Source organism: Emydura macquarii, unplaced genomic scaffold (assembly GCF_026122565.2).
Source record: "Emydura macquarii macquarii isolate MOO-44397 ecotype Brisbane River unplaced genomic scaffold, CSIRO-AGI_Emac_v2 contig_1348, whole genome shotgun sequence".
Lineage (NCBI taxonomy): Eukaryota > Metazoa > Chordata > Testudines > Chelidae > Emydura > Emydura macquarii.
This window is the reverse complement of record NW_027131485.1, coordinates 19,909,931-19,924,283: the sequence shown is the minus strand read 5'-3', so window position 1 is coordinate 19,924,283 and position 14,353 is coordinate 19,909,931. Positions and strand designations below refer to the sequence as shown.

The 14,353-nt window shown below is 38.4% G+C and overlaps 1 protein-coding gene across 2 annotated transcripts in view; it reads left to right on the top strand.

The window, feature by feature from the left end:
• Positions 1 to 14,353, top strand: part of TXNDC11 (thioredoxin domain containing 11) — a 121,292-nt gene that overhangs the window by 74,287 nt on the left and 32,652 nt on the right. For both annotated transcript variants that reach the window (XM_067551326.1, XM_067551327.1), the window contains one exon: positions 8,817 to 9,017. In XM_067551326.1, the coding sequence (XP_067407427.1) occupies positions 8,817 to 9,017 (201 nt within the window). The remainder of the gene's footprint in view (positions 1 to 8,816; positions 9,018 to 14,353) is intronic.

Sequence of the window (14,353 nt, the reverse complement as noted above, 5' to 3'; positions counted from 1 at the left end):
TCTGTCTGTGATGGTGGCTCCATATACTCCAACAATGCTGCCTCATCATGAGGACAGACCAGGCCTGACCACAGAAACAGGTCCCTTCAGCGTCTTCGTGGGCATTCTGTGGACTCTGGGAATTACAGAAACGTTCTTGTCTTCAGAGGAGGTGTTTCTGCCATACCCACAGTCTTCACTCTTCTCAGGACCATCCATTCTCCAGGAGATCCCCATGCCAGAGGACACATTGCTGCTCCTGGTGCAGGAAAGGCCCCTACCCCGTTCATTTTACCAGGGCCCTCCTGTACTGACTGTCCCACTGTTTCAGTCAGAATCATCATCTAACTCAAAGGAGTCCCAGGATGTAGCCCAGCCAGTTTTGTCTCTGCCTTGCAGGAGCCCGGACAGGCAGCTGAGGCACCCCTACCTGCCTGGCTGTGACCACCCCGGATACCCCTTCCCCTGGGGCCCACCCAGACCGATAGATCCCTTGTTCTGGCCCAACTGGGGCCCCTGGGACCTGCACTATAGGCATCTGGCACTGTCACAGGGGTCCTATCATTCCTCCCCTGCACAACAACTGGCTCCATTGGTTTATGAGGAAGAAGATGTGGAACCGGTATCACCAGTTCTGACCAGAGCCTTCTTGTCAGCAGATGAGGCAGTCATTCCCTTGCCACTCTCTCTGGCGCATGAGTCTCAATGATATCACAAACTCCTGCAGAGAGTGCCTACAGATGTACAGATCCTGCTGCAGGAAGTCCAGGGCTCCCAACACAGTCTTCTGGACATCCTCCAGCCACATGGACCTTCCAGAGTGGCTCTCCCTATTAATGAGGCCATCTTGGAATAAGCCTGGACAGTGTGACACATTGTGTGCGCCCACCCCCAGAAGAGCTGAGAGATGCTACTTTGTGTTGGCTAAAAAGGTGGACTTCCTCTTCACCACCTGGCCTCTAACTCATTAGTTGTCCGGGAAGCTGCAGAACAACCTCCTCAACACCCCCCAAAAGTCCACTCCACTGGACAAGGGGCCAAAAGGATTGGATCTCCTGGGCAAAAAGGACTTTTCATTCGCAAGTCTGCAGTTCTGCATAGTGAACTACCAGATTCTGCTAGCTAAGTACAACTTTAACACATACCGCAGGCTAGCAGAGTTTAAATACAAACCCTCCCTCTTCACAGGCCACCATCATGATGGACTCTTCCCTTATGGAATGGGGTGCCCACCTGGACCACCACATAGTGCAGTGCACATGGACACCAAGGGAAGCCAAGCTACACATAAATGTCCTGGAATTTAGGGCAGTCCACCTTCCCTGCAAAGCCTTTCTTCCCCTCTTACGTGATCTCTACATACAAATCCTTTCAGATAACATCGCCACAGATGTCTACATCAACAAGCAAGGAGGGACCAGATCTCACTCTCTCTGCTCATAGTCGGTCAAATTGTGGAATTGGTGCATATGAAACCAAGTGACCTTACAGACTGTGTATCTCCAGGTACTCAGAATTCCCTGGCAGATACTGTGCAGGACTTTCGACATGGATCACAAATAGGAACTCCATGACATAGTATTGACCAATCTCTTCGTGCAATGGGATACCCCCAGCTTGGACCTCTTCACGTCACATGCAAATTACAAATTCCCCTTTTATAGCTCCAGGGTTGTGGTAGGCAGAGACTCTCAGGGCAATTCTCCTCTACTCCCATGGACAGGCCACCTCCTATAGGCTTTCCCCCTCACTCCCCTGTTGCCTCAGGTTCTCAGGATGATGATCCTTGGGTAGATTGTTCCAGTGGTTAATTATTCTCACTGTTAAAAGTGTATGCCTTATTTCCAATCTGAATTTCTCTAGCTTCAACATCCAGCCATTGGATCATGTTATACCTTTCTCTGCTAGAGTGAAGAGCCCTTTGCTAAATATTTGTTCCCCATATAAGTATTTGTAGATTGTAATCAAGTTACCCCTTAACTTTCTTTTTGTTAGATTCAAGGAGCGCAGTCTTTTTAGCTTATCACTCTAAGGCATGTTTTCTAATCCTTTAATCATTCTCATGGTTCTTCTCCAATTTATCAACATCTTTCTTGAATTGTGGGTTCAAGAAAAGGGCAGAGTATTCCAGCAGCAGATGCACTACTGCCTAATACTCTCTACTCCTACATGAGATTCCCCTGTTTATGCATCCAAGGATCAAATTAGCTTTGGCCACAATGCCACACTGGGAGCTTTGTTCAACTGATTATCCACCTTGCCCCCCAAATCTTTTTCAGAGTCACTGCCTCCAAGGATAGAGTCTCCTATCCTGTAAGTATGGCCTACATTCTTTGTTTCTAGATGTATACGTTTACATTTAGCCATATTAAAATGCATATTGTTTGCTTGCGCCAATTTACCAGTGATCCAGATCGCTCTGTATCCGTAATCTGTTCTCTTTGTTATTTACCACTCCCTTAATTTTGATCACCTGCAAACTTCATCTGTGGTGATTTATTCCAGGTCATTGATAAAAATGTTAAATAGAGTAGGGTAAAGAACCGATCTCTGCTGGACCCATTGGAAACACATCTGCTTGTTTATGAGACCCTATTTACAGTTACATTTTGACACCTGTCAGTCAGTCAGCTTTTAATCCATTTAATGTGTGCCATTATTAATTAATTTTATATCATTCTAGCTTTTTAAATCAAAATATCATGTGGGACCAAGTCAAGTGCTTTATGGAAGTCTAAGTATATTGCATCAACATTGTTACCTTCATCAGCCAAACTTGTAATCTCATCAAAAAATATATCAGGTTAGTTTGACAGCCTCTTTTTCCATACCCTCTTGAAAGTGACTTCTGAACATAGCTTCATGATGTTTCTTTTTTACTAATCTAGAAACTTTAAAGATGCTTAATTCATTTATTAAACATGGAGGCAATTTTGGTAAGCACCACAAAGAGAGGTAGCCTTTTCCATCTTTCTAAAATTGACCCCTTTCGTAATGCACTGCTAGTCAGTTAATTAAATTCTTTTGGCCTCATGTATTCAGTAAATACTGGATTAAGGGACCTACATTTACTAAGTATATCAAAATGAACCAAAGTTACTGTGAAAAATATTTGATAGAGCATGTTGCCCCAATCCATATTTAATCCATTTATTATAATTTAAACAATAAATCGTGTATTTCACAGCTCTTGAGTAGTGCATTTGTATCATGGGAAACAAATTATGTCTTCTGGGGTAATAGATGTGAATAATTACACAACATCAGAATAAGAATGATTGGAGGAGAAGCCAGGAGGGGCAACAAAATTTTAGTGGCCAAGAAGAGGAGGAATCAGTTTATCACTTATTCTGTAATGGCCGTGAACAAGGAACTTCCACTTCAAAGTCCCATTCGATACATGAAATATCCATGCTGCCAAAATATTGTAACAGGTATCGGAGAAGTCATAGGGTGTAATGAGAAGGGTAGGGATTCCGTTGCTGGTCCTTCTCGCTACCCTTCAGTCTCATTGATAGTTCTACTTTATAAGAACCTGGGAGAGAGAGAGACCACAATGGACCAAATCCTGATTGCCTTACTGCATAGATGCACCAGTAATCATACATCCTACAGTTTCCTCCCCAAATTTCCTATGTGATTAATTTCTCAGAAAAAACAAACTCGTATACCAGAAACTGCAGTGAAGTACTGAATATTGCTTTGATGTAAAAGGAATACTTTAATTTTCTAAGAAAGAAAGAAAGATGGAGAGTCAGTATGGATACATTCTTTCATTTCAAAAATACAGTGAACAACAATATGCATTGAAATACTTTGATCCTGAAAAATCTGCTGAAGTAAAGTATTGTAAACAAGTGATAGTCTCACTTTGCCCTATACTATACATTTGCGTGCTGTATAGTCCAAACTTACCAATGAAGCCAAACTTCAGGGCGATTGTGGAGAGGTAATTGTAATAACAAAACATAAACCTCTGCCTATGCTAGCTGTCTCATTTCTCTTTTCTGCTGAAAACTGGAACTCACAGTGAAGTGGGGAATTTCCAGCAGAGAAAACGAAAACTAGTGAGAAGAGATTAGCAAATTTCCCAAAGAGAAATGGGTTTATCTCAAAAAGAGGTTCTACAGAAAATGAGATCGCCAGTGATAGCATCTTAATAATGCAGAACTTTGATAATTGTCATCTCCCTCCCCTTTCCTTCATCATTTTGAGTTAGCTTTTGCTGTTTGATTTTTTTTTTTTTTTTTAATGAAAATTTCGAGCTTGAAAAGTCATGTAACAGTTTCTAGGAAGAAATTCAGTCATTCTGAAATAAAATATGAAATTTTCACACTTCTAAATGGAACAGCTCAGTAACAAATTCTGTCATTCTGGTCTGTTTACATTTGTAATTAGTGGTTATCAGTTAAATTTCTATTTTATTTTGTTAGATCAAATTTTGATGACCAGATTTTTATATAATTTATTCATATAAACTTCTTATATGTATTTTATCAATTACAGTGTAATTAGGAGAAAGATGGTATAATTAGAAAAGTGCTATTTTTATTTGTTTCTAGTTACAAGAGAAGTAAATTATTCAATAGTCTTTGGTTATAAATTCATCTGTTCACATGGTATGATGATTTAGCTGGTTAAAATGGCTACTGCTATATATAAACATGCTCTCATTATCTTTAATAATAAATACAAATGTTGTGGTGTACAATTGCTTTGATTTGCAGATGTTTACTGGGAGGCTCAGAACTATGTACAGTCCGTAAAGTGAGAGGAATTCTAAACAAAGTCAAATTAAATTGTTTTTATAACAGTGCTCAAGGTCAGAGTTATTTTCTAAACAGAATTGCCAAAACAGTTTCTTCTCTTACGCCAAATAGTTGTTTTAATATCGCACAATAACCCAGTACGGGGACATTATGATATTTGTTGCCATCAAATTTAAGGTCAACGAACTTTTGGTTACTAGGGAATGGGAGAGAAGATACTTAAGTGTACAGATTCTGCAACCTTCAGTGTTAAGAAATGGCTCACGGATTGGATGTAACTGTTAATAGAAATGTTAATTGTGCTTAATGTATTTTTCCTTGGTTGGTAGCTGTAGTGTGCCCTTTGTTTTGGGCCCTTTCCTTGAATCATTACAAAAATACGTCTGTCTTTGCTGTAAAATATTTCAGAAATGTGAAGACATAAAGGGCCTCTAGAGAACTCAAATGAAAGTAAGATGTGCATTTGCCCTGCCACCACTGAACTATACTAAACTTATGGTGCTCACATTGTACTAAATATACCTGATTTATCACACTCAAGTAGAAAAATTATTTAAGTGAGTTATCTCAAGAAGAGTAATCCTGGTGTCAGCTATGCTTATGGAGGCTTGGTGACTGGGAATATTAATTTTTGGTTGAAATAGATGGACCTGGAGGAGCAAGGAAGAACCTGAAATGCAACTTGCATAATACCTGTTTGGTGTAAAAAGCTCATCTCTGTGTATGTCCTCATTATCAGTGGAAATGGCATGGAGATAAGGAATGTACTTAGTTATTCTACTCAAATTATGAAAAAGAATTTTCATGTACTACATGAAACAATAACTGGTGTCTATACAAACCTACAAAGGTGCATGTTAATAAAGATAATAGATTGAAGACAATAAAGTGATAAGTAACTAGGGTGACCAGATGTCCCAATTTTATAAGGAAAGTCCTGCTATTCGGGGCTGTCTCTTATATAGGCACCTATTACCCCTCACCCCCTTTCCTGATTTTTCATACTTGCTATCTGGTCACCCTATAAGTAACAGTCAACATGGATTTGTCAAGAACAAATCTTGTCAAACCAACCTGATAGCTTTCTTTGACAGGAAACAAGCCTTGTGGATAGGAGGGAAGTGTTAGATGTGGTATATCTTGACTTTACTAAGGCTTTTGATACTGTCTCGCATGACCTTCTCATAAACAAACTAGGGAAATTCAATCTAGATGGAGATACTGCAGGGTGGGTGCATAACTGGTTGGAAAACCATTCCCAGAGAGTAGTTACCAGTGGTACACAGTCAGATTGGAAGGGCATATCAAGTAGGGTCTCCATAGAGAGCAGTTCTGGGTTCAAGTTCCATTCAATATCTTAATCAATGATTTAGATAATGGCATAGAGAGTACACTTATAAAGTTTACAGATGATACGAAGCTGGGAGAGATTGCAAGTACTTTGGTGGATAGGATTAAAATTCAAAATGATCTAGATAAACTGGAGAAATGGTCTGAAGTAAATAGGATGAAATTCAATATGGACAAATGCAAAGTACTCCACTTAGGAAAGAACAATCAGTTGCACACACAAAAAATGGGAAATGACTGACTAGGAAAGAGTGCTGTAAAAAGAGATCTGGGGTCATAGTGGATCACAAGCTAAATATGAGTCAACAGTCTAACACTGTTGCAAAAAAAGCAAACATCATTCTGGGATACATTAGCAGGAGTGTTATAAGCAAGGCATGAGAAGTAATTCTTCCACTCTACTCTGCGCTGATTAGCCCTCAACTGGAGTATTATCCAGTTCTGGGTACCACATTTCAGGAAAGATGTGGACAAATTGGAGAAAGTCCAGAGAAGAGCAACAAAAATGATTAAAGGTCTAGAAAACATGACCTATGAGGGAAGATAGAAAAAAATTGGGTTTATTTCATCTGGAGAAGAGAAGACTGAGGGGGGACATAACAGTTTTGAAGTATATAAATGGCTGTTAAGAGGAGGAGAGAGAGAAATTGTTCTCCTTAAACTCTAAGGATAGGACAGGAAGCAATGGGCTTAAATTTCAGGAAGCGGTTTAAATTGGACATTAGGAAAAAGTCCTAACTTTCAGGGTAGTTAAGTACTGGAATAAATTGCCTAGGGAGGTTGTGGAATGTTCATCACTGGAGAATTTTAAGAGCAGGTTAGACGAACACCTGTCTGGGATGGTCTTGATAATGTTTGGTCCTGCCTTAAGTGCAAAGGGACTGGACTAGATGACCTCTTGAGGTCCCTTCCAGTCCTACAATTCTATGATTCTATAAACAGTGTGCTTTAATTCATGAAAGTGACTCCAGAATTTAAATTCTTTTTTTAGAAAGTTGAATTATTTAATCACACTGAGTGATACAAAATTATGAAGCTACTGAATTGTAGTCACAGCTACATCAGGATCTTAAAGGAAATGCATTTAAAGGGAGTCAATGTGATGAAATTAGAGACATAGTGGGGAGGTGTTTTTGGTCTCCCACCATAATAAATCAAAGTGAGTGGCAATATTAATGTGGAAAATGAGATCTTTCACATTAATGAAAATAAACACTGGAGGAGATTTGTATCAGTGTAGAGAAGAAATAAAGAGATCTAAAGTCCCCTGAGAAGATTTTGGAAACCGTTATTAAATGGGTATATATTGGTGGTCCAGAGTCTCTGCACACTTTTATAGAAATGTACATGTTTTCCAAAAGGAAGGGAGAGAGGTAAGGGAGTATGAGAGTAAGAAAATATAAAAGGAAAAAAGAGCCTGCTTGGAAGAGCATATGTTGTTGACCAGACTAATATGATGTTTAAGTAGGTAAGACTTAAAAGTAACCTTCCCAAATCAGAATTTTTTTTAACACCTGCAGATAAGATCCAACATGCTAATGAGTTATGATGCAACTGTTTGTTTCTATTCCAATTTAACTATTCCAGACTATCAAACAAAAATATTGTTGAAAAGGGGAAGATGGCATTAATTTCATTAATTTGTTACGCCCAACTATGTGCTATCTAGAATATGGAAGACATGGTTCCTGCACAAAGAACCGTGCAATCTAAATTGCCGTGCAATCTAAATTGGAGACCCAAAGGGAAGGTTCTGTTTTAATGGTGGTTTGGTTTGGTTTTATAATGGCTAAGTGATTGAAATTTTACTGACACGGGATAGGGTTAATGGGCTTTGCAGAAAGCATCCTGTTAGGAAGGAAATTCCAAGTATAGGTGGATGGCAAGGAAAGGTGCATAAAAATGAGAATATATTTCATATATCTGTAAGATGTTGAGGGCTGTAGGTCTTAAGCATTTGAAAAGAATTGAGAAAACTGGGAAGAGAATATGGGAATTACATAAACTTTGGCAGATTAACAAAAACTGACTAAGCTTCTACCATATAAAAATTAGTAAAATTTAATCTTGTGAACATAAGGGTGTTGTACGGGTAGTCTGTCACCCTGAAAATCCTGTCTAAATTGTTTTTGGATAAAATAACATACATTACGAGATGCAGGGTAAAACCTTAATGTTCACTTTGTGGGTATTGATTTCGTAATTCCTCTAGGCAGGGTTTTCAGCTCTGATCATATTGTGAGCATTCAGCAAAAAAATAATAATACGACAAAGGTGAGGGTGCACTGGGATCATTAGTTCAAGATGCTATCAGAGCTGCTAGATACAGAGGTAAAAGCATTACCAAAATTGAGACAGCGTGGTTGGAAAACAAAAGAGTAAAAGAACAATAAATCGCTTTAAATTTGCTTTTAACCCCTATCTGATAAGTCTTAACTGAGAATTGAATATACAGTGAGCCATACTGCAGTATGAGATTCTACACATGGTACTATGAGTTGGTGAGGAGTAGGAAAGAGTATCTCAAGGGAAAGATATATGGAATGATGACTAAGGTGAGAATGATTCCTGAAAGGTGTCAGTAAATAAAAAATGTCAGAGCTGTAACAGTACCCAACACAACATGTATAACAGTGTATGACATCTGTATGTATCTCATTTTAACTAAATAGTGTATTTAAATAAATGAGGACTAATTATGATTTTTCCACTTTTAAGATCTATCCAAGTGAAGTCATGAACTACACAGCTGAGAATATTTGCAAGTGGGCTCTAGAAAACCGAGAGACGCTTATACGTTGGTTGAGACCACATGGAGGAAAAAGCCTTCTAATAAACAATGAACTGAAGAAGGGACCAGCACTTTTTTTATTTATACCCTTCAATCCCTTAGCAGAAAATCATCCTCTTTTAGACGAAGTAAGTGAGATATATTATTTCTTTTTATTGGGGGTAAAACATGGAGGCTCCAGTCACGGATCAGTGTCCCATTGTACTGGCACTATATATAAAAAGGTCTATATGAGGGGACGTATTTCTACTTTGTGCTCCATAAAGATCTAACTTGAGATTGTATGTATTGATACAGATTGGGTGCCATTTATGTGTTACTTGTATATTACCTATACTGGGTCTGATTTTTCGTTGCACTGCCCAATGGTTGTGGTTTGTGAATGCTTAATGGAAACACTTATAGGTCCCAATTCTCATGAAGAACAGGAAGAGGGGAAAGGATATTAGTGTATATTTTTTCATATTGAATTAATTAAGTGAACCTAATGTTGCCATTGAGAAATTGAAAGGATTTATTATGGTGCCTGTGGTACGGTGTGTTGGTCACCGATGTTTATCAGTGTAGGCTGCGTGCGTGTCCCTGTGTAGATGCTGTCCCAGCTCTGGCCAGGAAACCGAGACGGCTCTCACGATCGAATGAATCAACACGACCACGGATTAGCTGAGCAACGAAGGCACCGAGGCCAGGTTTATTGCGTGCGGCACAATAAGACGTGACCTACAGAGTATCTCTGGGTCAGTTTCGTATAGGCAGCGTTACAATGGCCACAGTCCAACAGCGGGACTTTCTGTTATCCCCTAGACCAGACGTCGGTATTCCCTCTGACACCCTCTTTTATACATTGTTTCATACAATTTTGTTCTGCCCCTTTTGACGTAGGTAGTTGCCACCCTCTTGACGTAGTCTAATACCACCTTTTTCCGTTAATTGGCTGATTTGAGCAAAACAACTCCATTTATCACTTTTTAGTCATTTCTGTTCATCAAAGTGTCATTTTAAGGAGTTAGTATCTTGGTACCCCCTATACCTGCTACATAATTTAATATTTTGACAGCACTTTCCTGTGCCAGTTTCAGCTAGCTTTGTTTTTTCCACTTATACTCCTGTTCACTTGTTTTTTTTCCACTTAGGCCTTTAGCCTGTTTTACAGGCCTTAAGCTGTCACTTCTTACTACATTCCCCCACTTTTTGTCTTTTTATGGGGAGGATGTTTACCCATCGTCCTGGAAAAGCATAATGCATGGACTTAAAGGTAACCCAGTGGGCTAAACACTGTTATGTGGTCACCTCTTTTGCTACTATCCATACACTCATGCCCCATGTGTCCCTTAGTCTGCACATTCCCTCGTACGACTGATGGACAGATTTTATTCCCAGTTGTTTTTGGTCCCTTATGGTGGGCCTGGGAATGTTAAGTCTGAGACCATTTTTATTTAGTGGGGTTCAGTAGTTGTTATAGTTCTGATACTTTGTATTATAAAATATACCTTTAGTAAATATATTGAATACTATAATATATGTGATCATATAAGACATATGATACATGTGATAATATATGATTATGAACCTTATTGCATTTGATATGGTAATGTTGCTATGGCAGTGTTGATAGCGAGTTTTATACCTCTTTCCACATGATTTTGGAGGATGGCTCTTCTTGTTTGGTGTCGCATATAGCAACACATGCCCATCAAAGCAATCACTGTTAATTCCTGTATTACCATCAATAATACACTGAGTGTTCTAACTACTGGGTGTAGGGTAATGTTTTCTGGGATTGCCCACCAAGGTGTCTGTAATGCGCTCTATCTCATCTGTCTGTTGTTGAATGAGATTGGCTATTGGTATTAGAGACTCCTTACTTCTTGCCACCAAATCATATATATCTAATTTCAAATGTTCTATTGGAGGGAACATTTCAATTAATAAGCTTTGGATATGTCCAGAAGGAGGAACAATTTCAGTGAGAGTGTTCACACTGCTGGTGGACCAAAAAGCATGAATTCCAATTTGGGTAGTGCTGGTTATTGGCACACAGAATCCCGTCTCCTTTCCAGGGCACGAGTACCCATGTATAGTGAAATTGGAATACCCCAAAGCACAAACCACATCATGTATTTGCACTACTTCATTAACCAATTCCTTTTGTACCCATTGGGCCCAACCTTTTTTGGTGGTGTTGGTGTCAATTGTGGCATAACATTCACAGAGCCACCAGCCATGTTATAAGAGGCATTTTATCAATAGTGATGTCATATTGATCCAACAGTAGGCTACTGATAACCTCCTCCTCTTTTTAACTGCCTTTCCTATTCCACTCACAATACTACAAGACCTGAGCCTCCCAGTATAGTTTCTGCAATTTCTTTCTTTTCTCTCCTTTGGTGCTCCCAAAAGGGATTTTGTGACCTTTTCCACAACTGTATTTGCATTTCCAATTCTAAATTAAACCAATCTTTATACTGTGGAGGGCATTGTTTTGGCATGGTCATACCAGTAACATTTAACTTCAGGGGTATGTAACTAATTATTGTTTCCCCTCCTTTAAACCAATTCATCTAAACTTCTATTTTTTCTTTGAGGTCTGGGTGAATGTTACATTGCAGGGCCAAATTTTCTCCTTCTAATGCTGTTATATGGTGTTCCATTACTTGTTGGGTATTGGACAGAACTTGTGGTCGATCCAGTACCTGTTCTTGGTCCCTGATTATCCTGGTCTTATTCTCCACTGATATTACATTCTTGCTACTGGAACTGATCCTAGAAGGAACAATAAAAACAATAAATAAAAACAATAATAATTAATAACCTCATCCACTTTCCAACAACAAGCATACTCCCCCTCTGTGTGTTTGGTTAATGTTAATGTCTTTTCAGTTTTTTGTTGATTTGTCCCCATTTTCTCCACACAGACGTGTTCAGTCTGGCTTATTCCTGCAACAGTCCATCCCCATGCAATCTTTATGAGAAATGATGAAACTCAGATGGTGTGTCCTGTTTGTTGTCTTCCTTTTGTTTGGCATACCAATTTTACAACAGTTCTATATGGATGACTTTGTCTTCTTGCAGTCAGTGTATCAGGGGGTTGTTGGAAATCTCTATTCAGAGATTCCTTACCACAAGGTGTGTCTGGTTCAAATTCTTGGTGGTCCAACAACCTGATTACTTCTTGGGTTAGAACCGTCACAAGCAGCAATCTCCATATCCAGATCAGGTTTGGGTTCATATTCTATAAAAACAAAACAAACAATCGCTTCTCTCTTTTTTTTTTAAAAGGGCATTGCTTCCAACAATTCACCCTTTCACTCCTGTCTGGGTCTTTTTAAGACTTTCCAGTGCTGCTTCCAATTTTGGGTGACCCCCCCACAGCCAAGCCATGTATCCACCTTAACAGAAAATGTTTTAAATTGCTGAGGTATTACTAACACCCATTCACTATCAGATTTGGCTACGATCAAGCCCTTTTCTTTTTTTGAGAGAAACTCCTTGCCAAGAGGAAGGGCATTCCACAATCCACTGCTGGATTAATTTATCCTTTCCCTGTATCTCTTGTAATATTTGTAATTTTTCAGTTTTAACTTGTTCTTGTTTCTTCTGTGCCTGGGTAGTTATCGCCACAGGCAGAATTTCCCAAAGGGTGCCGATTACTGCTGCCTCTTTAGCCAATTTATCGGCTTGTTCATTTCCCCGCTGCAATGGTCCTTTTCCCTTATGTGATTTTATTTTAAGCATTCTGATTTTTTCAAATTTTGTTGCCAACTCCTCCATTTGTTGCCAGAGGACTTTGTGTTTAATTTCAGATCCATCTGTACCCACAAAATGCACGGTAGCCCACCATGGCAAATAAACGGTGGTGCCTTTATACACACAATCTGAATCAGTACCAATCACTATTTCAGATTGTTTTCCATTCTTTTTAATACCTCAACAACTGCTGATACTTCTGCTGCTTGAGTGCCTCCCTTTGTCAACTTATATTGGAAGGAGTCCACAGTTTGCATGCTCCCTGTCAAACAAACTCCGGCAAAGCCTGTGACCCGTGTACCTTCTTCATAATATGAGCTTCCATCTACAAACCAAATTGTTTTTCCCAGCACTTGGTCTATCGGGGTTGCTTTAAAAATGGGGTGAGCTTTAGAATATGTTCCTGACCTGTTATAGTTAGACCCCAAACAGATATTTCAGGTTCTTTCAGGGCAACTAATTGAACATTCTCTGTCATGAGAGCAAAAGAGTTAGTAACAGAATATTTACCCAAGGTTTTTAAAGTTACTGTGCTTGTAATACCAATTCCACTTTTGTTAACTGTTTAGAGGCACCGATTTTAATAACCATTACTTCCCTTCAACATAGCATAAAAAAAAAGTTAAATTGAAATTAAATCAAATTAAAATTAGATGAATTAAATCAAAATGATTGTTAAGTCAGGTCTATGCAAATACTTTGAGGGTATTAAACTTTTATAATGTTTAAAGTAAAAGTGGAAACCTGTTGAATTTGTTTGGTTAGCTCCAACATCCCCACAACAGAACCAGACATAATATATATTGTTATACATTTGATCATTTTTGCTATAACATTCTTATAACTATATTTCAATATTTAATAAAGGTGAAAACAAGTTTATAAACACCCAAACAAAAAATCGATATTTGCCAATATTACCTTTACATTACATTACTGCTGAGATTTTCCCCTTACATTTTTTCCTTTGAATAAAAAATTGACTAATTTTTATTTTTTTTTTAAAGTTTTGCCTTCCAATAGAAAAAAATAGTTGTTAAAAACATTTAACCCTATAAATCCCTGGGTGGTTCTTGCTATTATATTGGAAAAGCAGTATCAGATTATAAAGAAAGAACTATGCACTCTTTTTATATTTTTTAAATTCATATCCATTTTACTTACACACTTTATTCTCACCTTTTTTTAAAAGGAGAACGTTCCTGGTCCTTGCAGTCTTTTCTCAATGGGCTGCAGGGCAAGCCATTTTTATTTATTAAAGAATCTTCATTGTTATGCCACTTGTATTTAAGAAGTTAATTGTGACATTGATGTGTGCTGCTGTCTTTGTATTGTCCAAAGTCTTAAGGCATTGTTTCATTTGTTTGAACCCAGTTAAGATCCAGTTACTTCATGTAAACAAGGTTAAGTGGCACTTCTGTAGAATTATTGTAAATTACCAGTTTCAAAGTCATTTTCAATAATATCTAGACTCAGACTGGGCATCTGACACTAGAAATGTGTTAGTTTATAATCTAGCAGTGTTTTCTTGAGTTGGCAGAGCATGCTTCCTAGTCAAATTTCCTCTTTTCCTTTTCTCGGCTATAGAAATTAAACCAACATCATTTTAAGCTTCTTTCTTTACTAAAGGCAGTGATGTATAATGTTCTGATCTTGGGATTGGGAAGTTGAAATGACTCAGCATTAATATTGATTCAGCTGGTTCAATTTTTCTAAT